The 23,863-nt window shown below is 43.1% G+C and overlaps 1 protein-coding gene across 23 annotated transcripts in view; it reads left to right on the top strand.

Annotated features, from left to right (window-relative positions):
- Nucleotides 1-23,863, top strand: part of INPP4A (inositol polyphosphate-4-phosphatase type I A) — a 399,562-nt gene that overhangs the window by 247,502 nt on the left and 128,197 nt on the right. For 15 of the 23 annotated variants that reach the window (XR_004539925.1, XM_033949323.1, XM_033949328.1 and 12 more), the window contains 2 exons: nt 2,435-2,653; nt 17,970-18,255. Coding sequence is in view for 22 of the 23 variants with exons in the window: in XM_033949323.1 (XP_033805214.1) it covers nt 2,435-2,653; nt 17,970-18,255 (505 nt within the window). In the remaining variant the exon portion in view is untranslated. The remainder of the gene's footprint in view (nt 1-2,434; nt 2,654-17,969; nt 18,256-23,863) is intronic. The other 8 variants (XM_033949336.1, XM_033949335.1, XM_033949334.1 and 5 more) reach the window with 1 other exon arrangement.

The following is a 23,863-nucleotide window of genomic DNA, read 5'->3' as shown; positions in this document are numbered from 1 at the left end:
GCTGCACATGGGGGGGATGGAGAAAGGAAAGAGGAAGAATTAGGATGGCGGAGAGGAAGGGAGAGATGATAGTTGTACATGAAAAAAATTAGACCTCCCCCGAAAATAAGCCCTAATTCATTTTTTGAGCCAAAATTATTATAAGACCTGGGTTTGGTTTTTTTTCAGGAAAACATAATATTTGATTGCTTTATTGTTTGTGAACCACTGTGAACTTCAAAGAGGTATTGCCGGTATACAATTAAAATTGTATTGTATTGTAACATATAGTAATGTAGTAATAATAATAATAATAAGTTTATTTTTGTATACCGCAGTACCACAAACAGTTCAGAGCAGTTTACAATGTAAGAGACTGTACATACACAGCGAAGATACAGTGTAAGGGAATGTGCTATGCAGTTGAGCGCAGTTTACAATGCAGGGGACTGTACATATTCGGCATGGGTGATTATATAGCGAAGATACAATGCAGATTTACCATGCAGGAGCCTGTACATATTCAGCGGAGATATTTATACAGTGAAAATACAGTGCAAGTGACTTATAGAACAGGATAAGATGCAAGAGACTGTAAAATGCGGTTGAAATGGATTACTATGCAAAGATAGTTACATTCTGGTTATTCTGGTAGAGTTTGGTTATTCGGGGGGGAGGGGTTCGAGAAATTTATCATAGAGGTAAGATTTGAGGGATTTCCTGAAGTAAGGGTAAGATGGGGCAGATGAGATGAGGGTGGTCAGGCAGTCTGTCCATCTGTCAGCTTGGAACGAGAGAGTTTTATTGAGGAATCTTTTGTAGGTGCATCCCTTTGGGGATGGGTAGGTAAACAGATAGGCATTGCGTGTGCGAGTGGTGCCTGGGTATGCAAAGTGGTGAGAGAGATATATCGGGGACAAGCCAGATAAGGTTTTGAAGCAGAGGCAGGCGAATTTGAAGATGACTCTCGCTTCAATTGGCAGCCAGTGTAGTTTTCTGTAGTAAGGGCTGATATGGTCCGACTTTTTGAGGCCATAGATTAGGCGAACGGCGTTGTTTTGAATGAGTCTCAGACATTTGATGGTTTTCTTGTAGGAGCCCAAATATATGATGTTACAGTAATCCAGGGTGCTTAAGATTAGGGATTGGACCAGCAATCTGAAGGAGGGGAAGTCAAAGTAATGTTTGATGGTACGGAGTTTCCAGAGGGTGTAAAAGCATCTTTTGACCTGAGCATTGGTGTGGTCTTCGAAGGTCAGGCAGTGGTCTAGGATGACTCCAAGGATTTTGATGGTGGGATTGATAGGGTAAGTGAGACCGTTGAGTTGTAGGGTGGTGGTTGTTAATTTGTGATTGGGACTTGCAAGGAAGAGATTAGTCTTTTCTGGATTTAGTTTTAATTTGAACCTGGTGGTCCAGTGTTCGACCATGGTGAGTACTGAAGCGATGTGCTGTTCTGTTGCTTGTGACAGTGAGGAGAAGGGGATGACAATTGTAATGTCATCTGCATAAATGTAGGATTTCAGCTTTCGTGCAGATAACATGTGTCCCAATGAAGCCATGTAGATATTGAATAGGGAAGGTGTTAGGGGGGAGCCTTGTGGAACTCCACAGGGGTTAGACCAGGTATGGGAATAGGTTCCCTCGTTGTGGACTTGTAGGTGCGGTTTTTTAGGAAGCCTGTGAGCCAAGTTAGTAAATGACAGCAATAATATTCATTTTTAAGGCAATGTTAAACTAACAATCCATCAATCATTTTACTTGCTAAGTTCCACTATAAGAAGTTTTCCCCTCTCCCCTGTATAGGCATGATCTGTACTCTGACTATATGAATGTGGTAAAAATGTGCATTCTTTTTTTTTTTTTTTTTTTGTAAATTCTTTATTCATTTTCAAAATTACATTAAGTGTTATATATATATTCAATCACATTAACAATAAATACATCACTTACAAGCTATCATTGGTACATTACATAAACTCTTATCCCTACCCCTTCCCACCCCTCCCTACCATATATTCCATTATCATATAGAATAGGTAATAATTAAAATATCCCCCTCCCTACATAATTAAACTGATAAATTTAAGGGAAACAATTTCAACTAAAATGTGCATTCTTGCTCCTGTTCCATATTATCATACACGGGACACAGGCCGGGGAAGTCCGCCTGACGTTGGCCACGCTATCCCACCACTGGAGTCACCGTCCAAGCTAACTCCAGATTTTACCGATCTTGTGAAGGAGGGATGTATTTGTCTTTTTAGGTCATTTTATATGTGACAGAGGTGGGGAAATTCAAATGGACTTGCCAAAAAAGCCATGAACAGTAGCAGAAGTAAACATTCTGCATTTTTTTCATTAGAAAAAAGTGTTTGTTAAAAAAGAATGTTGAGTGGGTAAAAAGCATTATGTCAAATGTGTTTTTAAAAAATCTGGTTTTTGTCTTTTTTAGACAAGGCAACTTGTCACTGTCTGTGACTGCAAGCTTTTGGCAAATGCAATACAGGGTTTGAATGCCGCAAGACCTGATTACATTGCATCCAAAGCATCACCAACATCAGGTGAGGCAGACCAAGTGATGCTGAGAAATGACCAAGATACCCTGGTAGCAAGATGGACAGGAAGAAATAGTAGATCATCTTTACAGGTGAACTGGCATGAGGAAGAATGGGTAGGTATCCTGTCATGGAACAAACTAGGGCTCAGAGCAACAGTACTTGAAGACAAATAGCCAATAAAAGTATGGATTAAGTTATTTTGCTCATTATGAAAGTCAATGCTAAGCTCAAATCATCACATAAGAGTACTGTTGACATTACAGCTATTACAGGTGTATATTTTACACCTGAAATATGTTGGGATTGTCTCTTAGGCCTAGTAGTTCTTCATTTGTAGTTTTTCTTCCAGTTGAATCAGCATAAGGAGGGTCCTGTGAAAATGAGTTGTCATTCACAACTACCTAGGAATTATATTCTCTATTTTAATTTACTCTCCTGTTTTTACACCTTAGAGGGCATCTATTTTTAGGTGTGAAGGAGATGCCTATTTGGAGTATATTCAATAAAGAAAAGTATCGTATTTCCCCAAAAATAAGACAGTGTCATATTAATTTTGGGCACAAAAAACGCACTAGGTCTTATTTTCAGGGTATGCACATGATCATCTCGCCCTTCCTGTCCTTTACCCCAGTTCTTCCTCTTTCCTTTCTCTCCCCCAATGTGCAGCATCTTTCCTCCCCTCCCTCCCATCCCCCTGTGCAGGAGAAGTTTACCCAGCTTCTATTCTTCCCTCCCTCCCATCCCTCGTGCAGCAGAACCCTTGCCCAGCTTCTATCATTCCCTCCGTCCCATCCCTCGTGCATCAGAACCCTTGCCCAGCTTCTATCCTTCCCACCCTCCCATCCCTCGTGCAGCAAATCCCTTGCCCAACTTCTATCCTTCCCTCCCTCCCATCCCTTGTGCAGCAGAACCCTTGAGCGCCCCCTCCCCCTGCCCCCACTGCATAGCCGAACCCCTGCTGACCCTCCATCTTTCCCTCCCTGCCAACCGCGAGCGAGCCCTACCTTCATCACGCTGCTTTGGATGAAGGTAGGGCTCGCTCGTGATCAGCAGGGAGAGAAGGATGGAGGGTTCAGCTGCGCAGTGGGGCAGGTTGAAGAGTTGCTGCCGGCAAATCCTTGGACTAGGTCTTATTTTTGGGGTAGGGCTTATATTAAGACCTAACCTGAAAATGATGCTAGGGCTTATTTTCGGGGTTGGTCTTATTTCAGGGAAACACGATAGGTGCCTATTTTTCTTTATAAAATGCTAGTGTAACAGATCAAATGTATGCCCATATTTTGGGTGCATCTGCTTACACCTGACAAAGAGCTGGTGTAAATGTGCCTAGATGGTCATATGAACATAAAGTTGAACAGTGATAAGCATGATAGGAAAAAAATTGATGCCTTTGCATTAAATCTTGAAGAAGAATACTGTCAATACTGTGGACTGCCCAAAGTACAGATTAATCAGTGTTGGAGGCTCAAATGAAGTGACTTTGACTTTCATACTTTGAAGACATCATGTGAAGAGACAAATCAATAGAGAAAGACACCATGCTTGCTTTCAAGGTTGAAGGTCAACACAAAAGCGGAAGAACAACATGCAATGGATTGGTGTAACAGCTGCAATGGATGCCACTCTTTTTAACAATTTGCCATCTGATTGAAGCTAGAACTCAGTTCATAGCAACTATCCACAAGGTTACAGTGAGTCAACTCTGACTCGTTGACACTTAACAGAAACAACATGATTGATTCTTCTATTGTTAATCTACCTAACTTGTTTAAAATGCTCAAAGGAAAAAAAACTTGCATACCTTCTCCTTGCCTTATCTATGTGCATGTGCAGGTTTACATGAGTAAAGCTACAGATACATTTTAAAATTGAATGCACAACTCCCAAAATACTTATTTTCTGCAGCAGAAGGAACATTTTCAAACATGTGATCTAACCTTCTAACTCTGTGGTTAAGCAGCTAGATCAATTCTAAAGATTGAAAAGTTCCATCTAAAATAAAGATGTGTCAAACCAGGTCAGATCAAAGGGCTGTCTAGCCCAACATTCTGTTTGTGACAGCAGGGCCGCCATCAGAAATTTCTGGGCCCCTTACTGAGCAATCCTATTGGGCCCCCCACGCATCCCTTCCCTCCCCCCGATGCCCCCCCCTTCTTCCATGGGCCGAATACACACATACTTTTCTGCTAATGCTCCACCTAAGCCAGTCCCGTAAAATCTTCTCACGTCCATTGGGTGATTTGGCATAGAGGAGATATTAATAAAAAGAACGTCCGTCAAGATCTTTACTTATAGACTGTGCCATTTGCTTTAAATCATCTTCAATCATTAATCCAAATTGCACAATTCTTTCTCTGTCTTTGTCCTGAATGGCATCTGGCCACATTGCTGGATCCTTCCAGTCAACAAATTTATGAGCAGGCGCGGAGAACGCATTTTTAAACAAATGTAGTTTATCCTTGTACTCCTTATGTAATTTTAATCATCTATGGATATGTTTGTATGTTTATTGTTCAAATGGTTTTATTTATTTCTCCAAATTTATTTTTGTTATACGCATTGAAAATATTTGATATTGCGTTTAAATCAAAATCTCAATAAACTTGAAACGAGTGCCCGTGAGATTGTGGGAGGGTTAAATACTCAAAACTTAGAAGAATAACAATTTACTTAAAGTTTTTGCTACGCCAGCTTTCTGGTATCTTTACATACAGTGGCGTACGTAGCATATGTAACACCCGGAGCCCATCATTTTTTGGCACCCCCCCCATCTGTAAGAAAAACATGATTTTTAGTAACAAACCACACGTCACACAAGAGTATCTAGAAAAAGGCAGCATCTTACATATTGCAGTGAGCAGCACATCAATACACCCATTGTAAAACTAAACAAGCCAGACCAGCACAGATCAATCCTAACAGAAAACCATGTCTTTCAAACACACAGAACACAGAAAACACCTTCACCTAGTATGGAATATGTCATCACAAACTAACCCCTCACTCTTTTACAAAACTGTAGTGTGGATTTTAGCCACAGTGGTAACAGCCCTGACGCTCATAGAATTCTGAGCATCAGAGCTGCTAACACCACAGCTGGCGCTAAAAAACGCTCCACAGTTTTGTAAAAGGGGGGATAAAATAGAAATAAACAGTTTCAACACTCTAGCTCAGAGGTGCCCAAACTTTTTGAGCTTGTGAGCTACTTTAAAATGACCAAGTCAAAATGATCTACCAACAATAAAATTAAAAAACACAAAGCACACTATACGCTGAGAAAATGTTAATTATCATTCCTATTCTGGGTTTTTTTCAAAGAGGTCAAGGCAGATGACTCTATGCATTGTCACCTCAGTAACAACCATACAAAAATAGACAAATATACCCTCCATCCTTTTTATTAAACCACAATAGCAGTTTTTAGCGCAGGGAGCTGCGCTGAATGCCCAGCGCTGCTCTTGACGCTCATAGGCTCCCTGCGCTAAAAACCACTATTGCGGTTTAGTAAAAGGGGACTATATTGTAAAATATAGACAGCAGATATAAATTCAGAACTGTGCATAGTAAGTGAAGGAAAGTTTTCATCTCTGGGAATTTACCCAGTTAACTATTAAGTTATTTGGACAAATTCCTTTGAAAACTGTGGTAATACTGCCTCCACTTTGCTAAATTTAAAATAAAATCATTTTTCCTACCTTGTCTGGTGATTTCTGGTTGCACTTTCTTCTTCTGACTGTGCATCCAATCTTTCTTCCCTTCTATCAGCCTGTATGCTTTCTCTCCTCCACACCTCATTCCCTCCCCCAACTTTTTCTTCCTCTCTCCCTGACCTTTCTTTCTTTCTTTCTTTCTGTTTCTCTTCTTTCCTTCTGTTTCCCTGCCTGCCCCCTTTCTTTCTTTCTCCCTGCCGTTCCCCAAGCCACTGCCACTGCCGTTGCCGCTGCCATCGGGAAACAGGACCCACCAATGGATAACAGGCCCCAAAGCCGACGCCTGCTTCAGGCCGATCAGTCTTCCTCTCCCCGACGTCAATTCTGCAGTCAGAGAGGAAGTTCCGCCCAGCCAGGCAGCGATTGGTTGGCCCGAACTTCCTCTCCGACTGCAGAATTGACGTCGGGGAGAGGAAGACTGATCAGCCCGATAGATTAGATCGCCAAGACAAAGTGAGTCCTGGGTGATCGACTCACTTTGCCTTGGCGAGCTACTGGCGCCCCTGCCTTAGAACACTGCCTAGGACCCTGGGGGAGCCCGGGCCCCCTGTCAGCTCCGGGCCCCTGAATGTAGGACTGGTAGTACTGCCCTGATGGCGGCCCTGTGTGACAGAGGCCAGTCCAAGTCACAGGTACCCAGCAGTACCCTAAGACGTAGGAACATAACATAAGAACATAAGAATTGCCACTGCTAGGTCAGACCAGAGGTCCATCGTGCCCAGCAGTCTGCTCATGCGGCGGCCCTCCTGTCAAAGACCAGTGCCCTGAGACTAGCCCTACCTGCATATGTTCTGGTTCAGCAGGAACTTGTTTAACTTTGTCTTGAATCCCTGGAGGATATTTTCCTCTATGACAGCTCTATGAAGAGCATTCCAGTTTTCTACCACTTTCTGGGTGAAGAAGAACTTCCTTATGTTCGTACGGAATCTATTCCCTTTCAATTTTAGAGAGTTCCCTCTCGTTCTCCTTATCTTGGAGAGGGTGAACAACCTGTCCTTATCCACTAAGTCTATTCCCTTCAGTACCTTGAATGTTTCAATCATGTCCCCTCTCAATCTCCTTTGTTCGAGGGAGAAGAGGCTGAGTTTCTCTAATCTTTCGGCCCCTCCAGCCCCTTAACCATCTTAGTTGCTCTTCTCTGGACCCTTTCGAGTAGTACTGTGTCCTTCTTCATGTACAGTGACCAGTGCTGGACACAGTACTCCAAGTGAGGGCGCACCATGGCCTGGTACAGCGGCATGATAACCTTCTCCGATCTGTTCATGATCCCTTTCTTTATCATTCCTAGCATTCTGTTCATCCTTTTCACCGCCACCGCACATATCTTACTGTACAAGCAGTGACGTTCCCAAGATCATATGGGTAATATGGACTTTTTCTTCAGGAATGTGTTTAAACCTTTCCTGAAATCCTGTTATGCAAATTTCTTTCTCTACATCTTATTTCATGGAATTTTCCCTTATCCTACTGCTATCAGAAAATATAAACAACTGTTACCTGTTTTACCCCTCCTCTATTCTCTATCTTCTTTCATCTATGCAGTCTGTTTTCCAATAATTTATGGAATGAGACCTAATTTGGCATGGGGGAATAATAATGAAAAGACACACTGAATTTGAAAATAGGCCAGATTGGAGCAAGGTTTTCTGAGAAATAAGCTTCCCTGAAAATGGCCCGTTACATTTCTGTGGGAGAAGCAGTTTTTTGCTTATGTAGAATTGAAATGTTAATAGAACTTTTTTAAAAATTGAAAATTCCTCTTTTTAAACTGCCTCTTCTCTTTCTCTCATTCACTCACAGATATGCATATACAGTATGTATTTTATATCCCGTCCTATCCAGGAGCCCAGAATGGGTTACAGTACACACACAGCCATTCAAAACTAACCCATTTGAAGAAATTTTCCCCAATACAAATACAGTACATTCAATTTGCTAGCTTAAGAAATGGTATTCTTGAGGAGAGTTGGTTGGTAGAAAACCCTTAGGTATTGCAGAATGGGTAAAGCAATAAAGGAATAAAGATCCAGGGCAACAAGAGAAATGCAAAACTTACACAGAAGGAAGACTGGCATCTTGGGTACAACAACCCTGGTTGGTCAAATAAGGATGGTAGATTACATTACATTACATTAGTGATTTCTATTCCGCCATTACCTTGCGGTTCAAGGCGGATTACATCCAAACTAAAAACAAGAATTACATCTTGGTCATTCCTAAGCAATGTTATGGAAGGGTCAGCAATGAACAGAAAAGTGCACAGCAGAAGCTTTATGCCAGGAATATCACCGGTAACATCAGCATGAAGCAGCTTAAAAATCCATTGTATAATTATGCACAATACCCATTCTCTTGAATTGGTTGTCCATGCAGTGTAGTTTCTAGAAGTGTTTGGAATGGTAATGGGGGGTGAAAGCTAGATAAGGAAGGAACATCTACTATGTTATTATGTTACTATGGGGCAAGCCAAAGTAATATTTTTGAGTATCATACCACCACATCACAGCTCCCTCCTCTTGCATTTCAAAAACGCTATCTAATATAATAAAAGGCTAAGCCGCGCATGCGCACTCCCATCGCGTGTTCCGTTTTCCGTGCGCTGTAGGGCACCGCAGATAGGAGTGCGCATGCGCGCGAAACACTCTCCCTCCTCCCCCGAGGCGGATGTCGGACGCGGCGGCTGTCGGCCGTGCTGTTCTTTGGTGTGCCCTGCACCTTGCCAGCGGCTCCTCTCAGGATCCCCACCTGCATCGGAAGTCCGATGCAGTCGGAGATCTTGAGAGGAGCCGCCGATTCCAGCACTTAAGATCTCATTTTGACTTCTGGGGGCGTGGAGGCTGTCGGCTGCGGCGGCTCTTGGAAGTTTGCCTGGAAGTTTGCCGCCGCCGTTGCTGTCCTTCCCCAGAACCCACACTCACGACAAAACTGCTGCAAACTCTCCAGAGCCATACTTGAACACGTGAATGGCAGAGAGCGTGTGCGGCAGCGGTGCATGTGCAGCAGGGCGCAAGTGCTGTCTGAGGGAAGTTGTTCCCCGCTGCCGCTGACAAACCCCCAGCAGCAGTAGTACATTGCCTGCTCCTCCGAGCCCCCGGCGCCCTCAGTGGTGATAGAAAAAGAGGGAGGAGCGAGCCCCTGCCTTCTGTCACGCATCCAGCTCCCTCATAACGTCTGGCCATAAAAAAGTAAAGAACTAAATGAAAAAAAAACTATTCAAAGTTCTTAAAACGCATGTGGCCTGTGAAAAATTGCAGGACGATCTTAGGAAATGGGAAGACTGGGCATCCAAATTCAAGTTAAAATTTAATGTGGACAAATGCAAAGTGGGAAGAAAAATCCAAATCATAGCTGGCAGATGCTAAGATCCATCTTAGGGGGTCAGCAAGCACTCTACACACGCTGCTTCGGGGCCTTCTACTGCCCAGCAAATCAGGGCAGTAGAAGGCCCTGAAGTAGCGTGTGTAGAGTGCTGCAGAGGCTGCTGGAATCGGAAGGTTTGTCTGGACCGTGGGAAGGGGGGGTAATGCTGCTGTGCCTGCTTCTCAGGGAAGTGGTGGGAGAGAAATGCTGCTGCATAGGAGGCAGGGAGAGAGACAGATAGAAAGAAAGACAGACAGCAGGAGGAAGAGAGACAGACAGAAAGAAAAGAAGAAAGACACAGGGGCAGGGAGAGACACAGAAAGACAGACAGACAAAAGGGGCCAGGGAGAGAGACAGACAGAGGGAGGGAGAGAGAGACAGAAATAAAGACACATACATATATTCTAGCACCCGTTAATGTAACGGGCTAAAATACTAGTAAAAAATATTATTATAAGAAGTTTTCTAGGACTTTCAGTGCATAATCCCCCCCCTCATTTCAGCCACACAATATAACTATATCATTATAATTATTTAAAAGCAACATTCAAATTATTCTATATGGGAGTGAAATCTGAGTTCTGCACAGCATTGGAAAGAATCTCAGCTTCAACTGTGAACACAGGAGTAAAAACATTTTCTCTTACAATCCACTATACCAAAAGAAATATTTAGACTCTGCTGTCACCTCAAGAACAGCAGAAACACTGTGTTTCCAATTTCAGACATTTTATGAAGACACCCTGAAAAAATGCCAAGAGCCTACATAGCAAACTCTCTACATTATAGTAACATAGTAGATGACGGCAGATAAAGACCCAAATGGTCCATCCAGTCTGCCCAATCTGATTCAATTTAAATTTTTTTAATTTTTTCTTCTTAGCTATTTCTGGGCAAGAATCCAAAGCTTTACCCGGTACTGTGCTTGAGTTCCAACTGCCGAAATCTCCATCAAAACCTACTCCAGCCCATCTACACCCTCCCAGCCATTGAAGCCCTCCCCAGCCCATCTTCCCACAAATGTCCATATACAGACACAGACCGTACAAGTCTGTCCAGTACTGGCCTTAGTTCAATATTTAATATTATTTTCTGATTCTAGATCCTCTGTGTTCATCCCATGCTTCTTTGAACTCGGTCACCATTTTCCTCTCCACCATCTCTCTCGGGAGCACATTCCAGGCATCCACCACCCTCTCCGTAAAGTATATAAACTCCCACATGTGAAAGGGCAACACTTCTTATAGTGCATCAGGTCCTAGAGCAGTGGTCTCAAACTCATGGCCCAGGGGCCACATGCGGCCCCCCTGGTACTATTTTGAGGCCCTCGGTATGTTTATTATAATCACAAAAGTAAAATAAAACAGTTTCTTAATCATATGTTTCTGTAGCTATAAATTACAATATTATTATTAAGAATTAGCCAAAAGGAAAGATTTATAAACTAAAGAGTTTTACCTCATGAAAAATTGTCATTTCTTTAATAAGACATTAACTATTTTTTTCTGAGACCTTCCAAGTACCTACAAATCCAAAATGTGGCCCTGCAAAGGGTTTGAGTTTGAGACCACTGTCCTAGAGGAACAAATCAGACTGCTGCTAGTTCCTTCATGGAAACTGCATACTAACTGATTGTTTCACCTTAATCACATAACACAGACAGATGCTCACCTAACACAGAACAAGGGGCTATAGATTAAAAACAGAAACATGCAGAGAAATATTGAAATGGAAGCCCCACTTTTTAATTTCTGCAGCAAAGCTACTGTTCACACATTCATTCTGCATCTGAACTAGCTTGCAGGCATACCCTGCAACTGTGGTTCTTATGGGATTGTGGTAGAGGCAAAGCAGTGGCGTACCAAGGGGGGGGCGGTGCGCCCCGGGTGCCAGCCCTAAGGGGGTGCTCCCGGCCTTGCCGTTCAGTCCCCCCCACCCCCGAAGGACCACTCGCCCCACTGACCTTCCTGCACCACCTGTGAAGCAACCCGCAGCAGGATCGCGAAGCCAGCATCAGCGATCCCTGCGCTGCTTAGGCGCTGCTTCCTGCGCCGCGATCCCGCCCCTCCTCTGACGTCAGAGGAGGGGCGGGACCGTGGCGCAGGAAGCAGCGCAGGGATCACTGATGCTGACTTCGCGATCCTGCTGCGGCTGCTTCATAGGTGGTGTGGGAAGGCCAGGGGGGCGAGCGGTCCTTCGGGGTGGGTCGGGGCATCAGGCCTTCAGGGTGGGGTGGGCGGGCAGGCAGGCAGGCTTTCAAGGGGGAGGGGGTGACAGGCAGGCAGGCCTTCAAGGGGGGACAGGCCTTCGGGGGGGGGTGCAGACCTTCAAGGGGTGCAGGCCTTCAAGGGGGGGCTGGCAGGCCTTCAGCGGGGGTGCAGACCTTCGGGGGGGGGTGTAGGCCTTTGGGGGAGTGCAGACCTTCAAGGGGGTGCAGGCCTTCAAGGGGGGGGACAGGTCTTCAAGGGGGGAAAGGCAGACAGGCCTTCAAGGGGGGGACAGGCCTTCAAGGGGAGGACAGGCCTTCGGGGGGGTGCAGACCTTCAAGGGAGTGCAGGCCTTCAAGGGGGGGTGCAGGCCTTCAAGGGGGGGGTGCAGGCCTTCAAGGGGGAGAAAGGCAGGCAGGCAGGCCTTCAAGGGGGGACAGGCCTACAAGGGGGGGAGAAGCTACAAGGGGGTGGGACAGGCCTTCAAGTGGGGTGCAGACCTTCAAGGGGGGGACAGGCAGGCAGGCCTTCAAGGGGGGGACAGGCTTTCAAGGGGGGTGCAGGCCCTCAAGGGGGGACAGGCAGACCTTTAAGGGGGGACAGGCCTTTGGGGGGGACCATGATTTAGAAGTACACGGAGGGAAGGGGGTGTTCAAAGAGACGTGCATATGCCAAACTTTGGGGGGGGAGGAAGAAATAATGGGTCTGAAAATAGAGGAGAGGGAGAGAGATGATGGACCATGGGATTTAGGGAGGGAAGGAACAGAAAGGGAGAGAAATTGGACACAAGGGATGGTGTGGAGGAGGGATAGAGATACTGGATAGGAGGGTAATTAGGAAAAGAAAGGGAGAGATGGTGGACTCTGGGGTGGTGGGGAAGGAGGGAGAGATGCCGGATGAAAGGGTAGTTAAGAAAAGGTGGATCTGTGGAGGGAGATGAAAAAAAGGAAAGATACCAGACTTCCTGGGAAGGGAAGGGAAATGGAAAGGGAGGACAGAGTTGGCAGATGGATGGTTAGTATGCAGAAAGAAGGAGACCCTGGCAAGCAAGTTATCAGAAGAAAACCAGAGCCTTGGACCAACAAGATTTGAAATATAACCAGATAACAAAAGGTAGAAAAATTAATTTTATTTTCTGTTTTGTGATTATAATATGTCAGATTTGAAATGTGTATCCTGCCAGAGCTGGTGTTGGACTGCAAACGTGAGCTAGGATTTAACAGAGAGAGGAAAAGTCCTTTTTGTTTCTTTATTTTATTTACACCACAGCACCAGTGTGGTTAGGAGAAGCCAAAGGGGGTGAAAAAGCTATAAAACCCACCAGGAGTTTTGAAGAAAATCACCCAACTGGGCAGGAAAATCGAATTGAAAAACCAATTCAATAGGCTGAATCGAATCGAAATTTTTTTTCCTGAATCTGGCAGCATTAGTTTGCGCTACTGTCTTAGACTTTAGGACCTGGGATTGGGGAGAGATGGCATTCTCAGTACTTTATAATGCAAGTGAAACGAGGATTTGGTCAGACTTTTGAAGGGTCTGCAGAAAAAAAAATATTGTATAGGCCGGGGACATGAGACAGCAGGAAATGGGAACTTTTCTTCCTTCTATTTTTGTGAATGGAAAGGCTGAGGATGTCAGAGAGTTCAGTTAAAATATGTGCTTTATAAGAAAATATAATAATGTGTTTTATAAAGTTTATAGCATAGCTGGCGTACCCAGTGAGGTGTTCCTAGTGGTGATGGTGGCAGCGTGTCAATGTGTTGAGAGGAAGAGGTGGTCTGGGAAATTCTGCTGAGCAAACTCCGGGCCCATTTCCACCCCCCAGTTAGTCCACTCCACTCAACTGGTTCACACACTGAGTGGGTCTTTGGGTGTTGTTTTGGGATCTCTTCCAGTGGTTTATCTCCTTCTGGTCCAAGGAAGGAAACTATGTTTGTAACAGCGCTGCTTGTGTGGCATTAGGCTATGTAGTGATCGAAAGAAAAAAACAGACCTTTGCACATTTTTGCACTATATGGTGGGTGTAAGAGGAGATTCACATTTCCTGCACAGCTAAGTCCATGTGAAGTTACCTTGTGCTGTATTTGACATCTAGCAAGGTCTCTGTTTGAAAGGGAAGATCTAAACTTAGAAGTGGCCAGAAGTTATGGTAAAAGCAGATAGTGTAGCTGGTTTTAAGAAAGATTTGGACAAATTCCTGGAGGAAAAGTCCATAATCTGTTATTAAGACATGGGGGAAGTGTCTGCTTGCCCTGGATCGGTAGCATGGAATGTTGCTACTCTTTGGGTTTTGACCAGGTATTAGTGTCCTGGATTGGCTACCATGAGAATGGGCTACTGGGCATGATGGACCATTGGTCTGACCCAGTTAGGCTATTCTTATGTTATGTTCTCATCTGTAGGGGCCTTTGTTTTCACTTCTTATTTTAATGTATTTTTTTTCTGGGAACTTATCAGTGTTTTTTATAATGGGAACAAAAATGGAAGAGAATTAATGTGTGTGGGATGAGGGGGTAACTAATTTCTTCAGCTAAATAATTCAATCCACTTCAAACAGACATAGGAGAACTCGCGCACCATTCACATACCCTCCAACCAAAAACGTCAAAAGAAAAAAACTGTTCGACAACCTCCTAGCCATTCGAGCTGCAACACTCGACCCCCAACCCTACAACCAATTGACATCGACCACAGACTGCAAAACCTTCAAAAAGAAATAAAAACCCTTCTATTCAAAAAACACATAAAACCGAACTAACACAATCAGAACTGTCCCAAGCATCACCTGCAACTACTCCATATGTACTTCTGATGTCATGACAATTCAGACATAATTTATGTTATGTTATGTTTGGAATATAAGAAAAATTTTCACTGCCTGTTTCTATTCTGACCATTTATTCTGTTTCATGGTCATTACAAAAAATATTTTTTTACATAGGGGGTTGGTGTCAAAAAATGATGGGCCCCGGGTGCCACATACCCTAGGTACGCCACTGAGGCAAAGAACGATTACCCCATCTCCTACACATTTGACAGAGGCTATATTACCTCCCTATTTTTACTGAGCATTATCTTTGCCCAACTCAGCCCAACTTATTTGTGCTCTTTTTCCTTTCTATTGAAACTGTGACAAGGTCCTCTGCCATTTTGTGATGTCCTCCTTGAGTAACCAGCAAGGAAACATTTGTAATTTATGAAGAATCTTTGTAAGAACTCTCATTTTCAATAGCACCATGTCCCAAACTGACTGCTTTTTGTCTCTTGAAGGACCAATAAGGTGTGCTTACCCACTACCAAATTTCATATCTTCAGTATTGCATCCTAGGTGCTCTGGGAGCCATCTTGTAAAAAAGGTATAGAGTTCCTGAACTTTGACATTTACTGGCAGGCCCACCATTAGAAGATTATACCGGTGGCTTCTGTTTTTCAGCTGCTGTATGGGTCTTGTAGAACCATATTTTCTTTCTGCAAGACCATTCTGTGCTGTCCTCCTTATGTGCCCTCATTCTAGTTTCAAAATTAGCAATGTGTTGCACTCACGTTTGTAGCAATTCTACAAAAACTTGTTTAATTTATCTTCCCGTTCCACTCCATACCATACAATTTCTTATACCCCACAAAATTTCAACTAGGATTCTATGCAGCTTACAATAAAATATCAGAAGTGTACATTACAGTTACTGTTAGATATCTGGAGTAAGTTAAGAGATAGTCTTCGGTGTTGCAGAGAGAAGAGAGATTTTTTTTAAAAAAAACCTTTATTCACTTTAAAGCTAACAATAAGTGCAACATATTATACAAACATTTTACACTTTAAATTCAATCAAATTATATTTCATAACAAATACATATCTCTTCCTCCCCCCCTTATACACACAAAAATTACAATCAACAATAAATTAAATTAAAGGTATTTAACCACCCTTTAACTTGTTCCTGAACTGGTAGTATGAGGGGATCTGTATACTAACTCTGACACTTATAGATGTTTCTTGAACCAGGGCTGCATACAGCATTGCCACATTTTTAACTCCTTCACCACCATTGCCACTGCATATATTGTGCCGCCTGCCCAGTCTGCTTTCGTGCTTATTTCTTTCTTTGCCAATTTTCTTTTGTCATTTCCATGATTACACCATCACATACCCTATAGGAGCTGTGCACAGCATTGGTAGTTATGGGATAGATTCAAGAAAGAGCACCAAAATTAGACGCTGGGATAATTCATGCTAACAGCAAATTCTATAATGATAGCCAAAGACCTCCTCCTGGCCTGGGTAGCTGGTGCTGCCCCCCCCCCCCCTCCCATGTATGTGCAGTTTTTGCACATGTGCAAGAGGCTGATGCTAGTGATGGCTCAGGTTCTTGAGTGTTCCACCTGGGGTGAGGCCTTTGACTGGCAGGGTTTAGGAATCCCCACCAGCTCAGTATTTCTGTTTTTCAGGGATTGGTTTTTTTTTGTTTTTTTTTTCTGGGTGGGGGGCAGACCTAAATCAGCTGAATAATGCAAGTTGTTTATATCAAGCTGTACTTATGCATTGCCTTGGGTGAATTTCTTCATGAAGGTGTTTAAGAAATCTTAATAAATTTAATTGATGGAATATCTTTGAGTATTGGAACCAAGTTTTCTAAAGCTGTATATCATTGCCTATTTTGAGAAAACTTAGCTAAAACAAAGCAGTCTATTTTACTTACATGGGCACATCAATTTCTTGCAGAAATGTTTGTATTAGCCATTTAAGTAGAGTTGGTGCAAAGGCATTATTAATTGCTCTAGGCCAGGGGTGTCCAATGTCGGTCCTCGAGGGCCGCAATCCAGTCGGGTTTTCAGGATTTCCCCAATGAATATGCATGAGATCTATTTGCATGCACTGCTTTCAATGCATATTCATTGGGGAAATCCTGAAAACCCGACTGGATTGCGGCCCTCGAGGACCGACATTGGACACCCCTGCTCTAGGCAAACCTTCAGTTTTTTAGCACCTTCAATTAGCTTTCAAGCCCCTTTTTCATCACCTTCCCCATTCCTACCAAATAAAATATTATGCATTCACTCAGCAGCAGCACTCCCCCTCACACACACCCATAATGGACTTGTCATAGATATGCTTAATTGAATTTGAACATTAAATTTTTTTTGAAAGAAGGAGAGAGTTATTATACCCCAGTGAAAACAAGAAAATGCTAGGGAAGAGCAGCTGTAACAGCCAACATGTATGAACAGGCCAGGGCATCAAACCAGTGGCATGAATAACCAAAGGATTCCTTTGAGGCCAGAAACACCAGTGGAAGCAGAAGTGGCAGGGTAGCAGTAATAGTTGGAATGGGGCTAGCAACGATACAGCAGAGCATTGAAAAGGGCAGGGACACAAGGAGCAGAAGCAGAAAAGTGGGGAGATTTTTTTTTTCATTATGTTTTTGTATCTGAGGCTACGATAACTTGCCATTATTCACTCGCACAGCATGCAGTATCTTATTAGTGGAGTGACTCTCATACCCACAAGACAAATCAAAATGTATGTGCCTTCTGCCCAGCCCAGTAAGAATATTGTGACACTGTAGCACACTGGGCACAGGTATGTGCTAGCCTTTACTAGCAGAAGTAGATATCAGAGGTAACTCTTTAATAAAAGACGCTCTGGTGATTTTATTGTAGTGGCTTCCAAAGGGTATTAAGTAATTCAAAACTTTAAAGTAGGTTGATTTTGCTGGGTTGATCCTAGTGCTAGACTAGTGAGAGATTCATCCTCTGCTTTGCTCCTTGGAGCTTCCTAAACTCCTCTATACCTCTGCCGCACTAGCCTTATCTAAACATTTGTACAGGGTCTCCTGACCTACAGTACTTTATAGGGGTCTCTATATAAATGGGTACCTTAGCTGCTGTTGCAAAGATTTATGGCACCCAGATATCCAGGTGCTTGAGCCATCCAGGATTTTTATTACTAAATACTAACGAAGTTCTCACAGATATTATGGAGCACTTAGCTCTGTTGTACAGGAGCTACATAAGATACAAACTTCCTTATCTATGTGTAATAACAATAATATATCCTAATGAAATGTCCATGCATGCCATGTATCAAGAAATATACTTAAAGGAATGTTTTACTGGAATTTAGTTTTTTTATGTGTTGTTTTGTTACTTTTAGGAAAAAGTCTGGTTAAATGTTGATAAAAGTTTAGAGTGCATCATTCAGAGAGTGGACAAACTTCTGCAGAAGGAACGCTTAAGCAGTGACAGCTGTGAAGATGTCTTCCACTGTGACATCAGCTGCACCAGTAAGAAAGGTAATCGGCAATGGAGAGCATACTGGATAAATCCAGAAGTCTTAGATGAGGTATCATCATCATCATCATCATCATCACCACTACCATCGTCATCATCTGTGCTACCTTCCTCCTTATCTTCTGCATGCCATTCTCACAAAAATACAAGTGCGTATAGTAGAAACTTTCTCTTATTTTTATTCATTCATCCTTTTTCCCCCTTCTGTTTTCTCTTTTTGCTCCTAGTGGTAATATATTAAATAGTTTACCATTTTCAGTTGAATGCAAAGGATTTAGTTACTCAAGGGCAAATTGTATGTTTCAATTAATACTTAATAAATAAAAAAGTTGACCTTTAAAGCCTAATTTAGGTGTGCTCCTGAATACATTCAGGTTAGGGTCGGATTTATCTCTTGGGCTATGTTTTGTGTTAACAGGATGAGCATTTATTCTATATTCCCTATGTTAAAAAAGTGCAGTTGACTTGATGTTGGGAGACGGTAATCTCTGTCGAAGCTCCACAACTGTGGAATATCCTTCCAGAAGAGTTTTATAGTGAGAGAGATTTATCAAAGTTTAAGAAGGTATTGAAAACCATACCTGTTCAGGTGCGATTATGATTAGAAGAAAATTGGTTCAAGGGAACAGGAGTCTGAGTATTTTGTGCTATGTTATTTTTGTGGTTCTGTATTCTTCTTGTTGTTGTTGGGTGCCATTGACTCGTGCTAGCGACTTGATGAATTACATTATATGAATTGTTATAATGTTTGCCATAGAAATTGTTTTGTTTGCTCTAATTCCAGATCTGTGATATAAAAGTATGACTAAATAAATGAGCGAACTGAGGCTGACACAGTACATATACAGTACAAGTTAAACATAGGAGCAATTCTGTAACTATGTGCATGTAGTTGTGTGCTGTGTGTGTATAGGTGCCAAGATAATAGACACTTACATGTTTATGTGTTAATGTTCGTGCCTAACTATAGGCACCTCAGTACCAATTTAATGCTAGTTTTCTATAACGGCAATGGCACGCATGCCTCGTTATAACATTGCCCATAATATCTTTCTGCAAAGGCAAAAGTTTGAACACTCTTCTAATTCACTGTTCTTCAACCGCCGGTTAGCGGACCGGTGCTGATCCACAGGAAATTTCTGCCACTCTGCGCAGGGCCGGCAAGATAGTTCCCATTTTCAGACCCTGTCCCTACCTGTCGCACAAAAAAAAAAGCCTCTCTCCTTTCTTTCCCCGGGTCAGCTGCTATCTTACTGCCCTGTTGATGCTGCTAAAGCCGACAGAAAGTCTTCTTTCCAACGTCAATTCTGACATCGGAGAGGACGTTCTGGGCCAGTCAATCACTGCCTGGCTGGCCCAGAATGTCCTCTCCGACGTCAGAATTGACGTCGGAAAGAAGACTTCGTGTTGGCTTTAGCAGTAGCAGCAGCAGGGCGGTAAGATAGCAGCCGACCCGGGGAAAGGAAGGAGGGAGGCTTTTTTTTTTTTGCGCGACAGGGAGGGAAGGAGGTAGGCAGGCAAGCAGGCTGGTTTTGGCCAGGGAGGGAGGGAGAGAGGTAGACAGGCAGGCAGGCTGGCTTCGGGGGTGGAGGCGGGACAAAGTTTAGAAGGCAGTGAGAGGGACATAGGAAGGAGGCACTGGGGGCACTAAAGACATGGGAAGGATGCACTGGGGGCATTAAAGACAGGAAGGGGCACTAAGGACATGGGAAGGAGGTACTGGGGGCACTAAAGACATGGGAAGGAGGCACCGGGGGCAATAAAGAAAGAGGGAGGAAAGAGGGAGAGAATAGAAAGGGACAATTCTTGGGCCTGAGTGCAGAAAGAAAGAAATGAAAGAAAGGATACACAGACAGAAGGAAATGCAACCAGAAACTCATGAAATTACCAGACAGCAAAGGTAGGAAAAATGATTTTATTTTCAATTTAGTGATCAAAACATGTCAGTTTTGAGAATTTATATCTGCTGTCTATATTTTTCACTATATTTGTCTATTTTTCTATAGTTACTGAGGTGACCGAGCTTGTGGAGATGGGGTGAAAACGGGGTTTTAAAATTTTAGTCCTAGTAGTTTGCCGGTCCACAAAATAATTCTTTTATTTCTGCCGGTCCACGGGTGTAAAAAGGTTGAAAAACACTGTTCTAATTGATTCATTATCGCTTGTTAAGTTAAGGCCCCAAACATTTGTAAGGTAATTTTATAAAAAGGTGACAATGTGTGAGAGACATAAAAGCACCTATGTTTCTTTTTAATATACTAGCACAAATCCTGCAGAAATAACAGCTAAATTGAGGTCACTGACATTTTGCAGGCCTACATATCAACAATCAAAATGAATCAACAACTCCCCTCAAAGAAAATTAGAACTACCAAGTATGAATCCTATCACTGAAGTGCTGCAATCATAGCAAACTGAAAGAAAAAGCCTCTGTTATATTGAACATAAGGACATAAGAATTGCCACTGCTGGGTCAGACCAGTGGTCCATCGTGCCCAGCAGTCTGCTCATGCGGCGGCCCCCAGGTCAAAGACCAGTGCTCTAAATGAGTCCAGCCTCACCTGCGTATGTTCCAGTTTAGCAGGAACTTGTCCAACTTTGTCTTGAATCCCTGGAGAGTGTTTTCCCCTATAACAGACTCTCTATTGGCGGAGGAAAACCCACTCCACCATCCATCCATCATAGGCAGAAAAAAACTTTCATTGCTATAAACAAACACCCTCATACATATGGATTCAATTCAAAAACCAGAGGAAAAACGCATTTCTAATCCACACAGAAAGAAATATAGCACACACAACTATCTGTCACAAGCCAGCTACGATCATTTCATAGCCTAAACACTACTTCTTCAGGACCATCCTCATGCAAATAGCACCACAACCTACAAAAATTAATTTCAATAAAGTCCAAAGTCAATGTACTGCAAACAAGAGAACAAAAAGGCAACGATACAGACTCACAGTTCAGTTCAATATGCCAATCTTCTGCATCCCATGAAGACTCTCTAAACATTAGAAAGCCCACAGTAAAGTTTAAAAAAAAAGTTCTCGAGTGCATTTAGCACTGAAAACCTAACACCTGGCCTGGGGCAGCTTTAAGGGTTGGTTGTGAGACAAGGTGTGTAATGGCATCCTTTCTCTCCCACCAACCTGACCCCTTTTCCCGATGGGCTTCCCTAAAAATGGTCCTGAGCCCCTCCCCCCAAACCTTTAAAAAAACACCCAATGGTCCAGTGGACTCCTCCCCCCCAAACCTTAAAAATAAATCCCGGTGAACCTCCCTGACCCTACAGACTCTCAGCCAAACCATTCCAAACCCAACCCCCTAATCACCACTAGCCCTGGTGGTCTAATGGAATCCTACTTACTTCTCTGTATACCTTGCAGTAGGAGGCAGGAGGAATGCCTATTCCCTCCTTCCTCTGGGCAGATGCACCAGGAGAGGCTTAAGTACCATATATATGGTACTTAAGCCCCACTCAATGCAACCCAGGATGCACCAAGCGGGGCAGAACACCACCATTTTGAAGAGGGGGGCTCAGAGGCAGGAGGTAGTAGGCATTCTTTCTGTCTCTTACCTTAAGGTTTGTGGAGGGGTGGATGGAATTCCAGTAGATCACCAGAACCAGAGGTGACTAGGGAGCTGGGCCAGCTCGGCTTTTGGAGTCAGCTGGGACAGGCTGGGGGTTGGGGAGGAGTTCACTGGACCACTGGGAATGTTTTAGGTTTTGGGGGAAAGCTTGGGGAAAGGGCTGCATTATGCTTGATTTTGACTTTCCTATCAGTACCTTAGCCAGTCAGCACTCAGGCATTGGCAGGAAAGTGAGCCCAGAGTAAAGAGCAGCAAATTACTGCTGTGGTTTTAATGCTGATATCAGGAAAACTCAAAAAAAAGGGGAAGAAAACCAAACAATGGGATGAGCGGGAGAGACAGCTCGAGCCAACAATATCTAAAGAAATTATTAATAATGGTGATAAACGGGAACCCTCAGTCACACAGCTCGCAATGGGGTTTACAAGGCCCCTAATGTGCCAGCTGTCACATGTATATACCCACAAGGGTGTAGTCTGTGAAACATCCCCGGGCTCACCCGTGAGTGAACAAATGTATACTAGTGCACAAAACAATAATAATAATAACAGCTTATATACCGCAATACCGTGAAGTTCTATGCGGTTTACAAAGATTAAGCAAAGGTACAAATTGATTGACTTTAAGAGGGGAGGAAGAAAGAGGGTTAATAGGACAGGAAATCCATTTTTGAGGAGAGAGTGATCAATAGAACAAGTTAATCGCTATAGAGGGGAGAGAGGATCAGTTGTCTAGATACTTTAGGAACAGGTGTGTTTTCAGATGTTTCCTAAATTCCTCATAAGTAGTGGGCGAAAGCAATTGTTCTAGGTCTTTACCCCATGATGCTGCTTGGTGCGAGAGAAGATGTTCATGGTGTTAATAGTGCAAAATAATAATCAACAAAAAGTGGTAAGAGCTGTCTCTGCCTCTCATCCGAGGGTACAGAAGCGACCAAAATCAGCCAAAAGGTACAGGCGTGAGGAACAGGCAAACAGTCTATAAGGTACTTAGCTTCTCCCTAGTCAAAAGCTCGAGGCAGCCAAAAGGCTTATCCAAACATGTCCATCCAACGGAACTACGTTTTGAGGGTACAACGGACCCCCTTCCTCAGGAACCAACTGCTGTAAACTGTAACCCAAATCACTCAAACACCCGCCAGAATGGAGTAGATGAAAATGGCGCTGAACCCAGTGGAATGCCTCCACTAGTACCTGCAGGGCGTGTGACGTCACATGCAGAATAATCACCGGGAGCAACCCGGGAAATTCAAAAGATGTTCAATCTGCTGGAAACAGGAGTATGTATAAATGTCTATCTGCTGAAAACAAGAGTATATATGAATATCTATCCATGTGGTTTTAATGCGGCATGCATTTGTATGCTCATTATTCTGAGCATGCCATGCTGTTTTTCCTGTACTGATTCACAGTAGAGTTCCCTGTATTGTGAATGTTTTGAGCATCTCTCCATTAGTGACTCATTAGGCCTTCGGTTAGTGAAGTCAGTTCCATAGTTGAATGAATACGTGGACCTTTTAAACTTTAAACTAATGATTGTTGTTTTTACTCACCACAACCATGGGCTCTCTTAAGCAGCTGTCTGAGCATTTAGAATTTTATTTTTTGTATATATATAGCCTGGTTATCCCAAATCCAGAGTACAAAAAACATGTAAGATACATAAAACCAAACAAGAATGGCCCATCTACACAATACTCACCCCATGTATAAAGATGATGAATGTACAACAACCCCCATGTTAAGAAGCACTTTATAAATGAGCTTGCGCAAACTCTCGCATAGAAAAGCAAAACAACAACAACAAAAAACATACAAAATATTCTTTCAATGCTTTCAGGTAACAATTTCAACTATTAGAAACACATAAGAAATGGAGGTTTCAAGGAGCTGTTGAAGTCAGACATGATTTAGAACCCCAAGAAAAATCTAACAATGACCTGAAAACTGTTCTGATCTGCAAAACAAAGTCCATAGATCTTTGTAAACAACCTGCTAAAAAGTTTATCTAGCAAAGTTGTCCACAGGATTGTCAGAAGGAAACCTTTTCTATAACCTTATCACTTAAGTCATCACCTAATCTATGCAGAAGAAAATTACTTGAACCTTTATTGAACAAAGCTATTTGAATGAAGAAATGAAAAGTGAATTGTTTAGCCAGAAG

The sequence above is a fragment of the Geotrypetes seraphini genome, chromosome 6 (assembly GCF_902459505.1).
Source record: "Geotrypetes seraphini chromosome 6, aGeoSer1.1, whole genome shotgun sequence".
Lineage (NCBI taxonomy): Eukaryota > Metazoa > Chordata > Amphibia > Gymnophiona > Dermophiidae > Geotrypetes > Geotrypetes seraphini.
The sequence above is the reverse complement of the archived record's forward strand: the minus strand, read 5'-3'. Positions and strand labels throughout refer to the sequence as shown.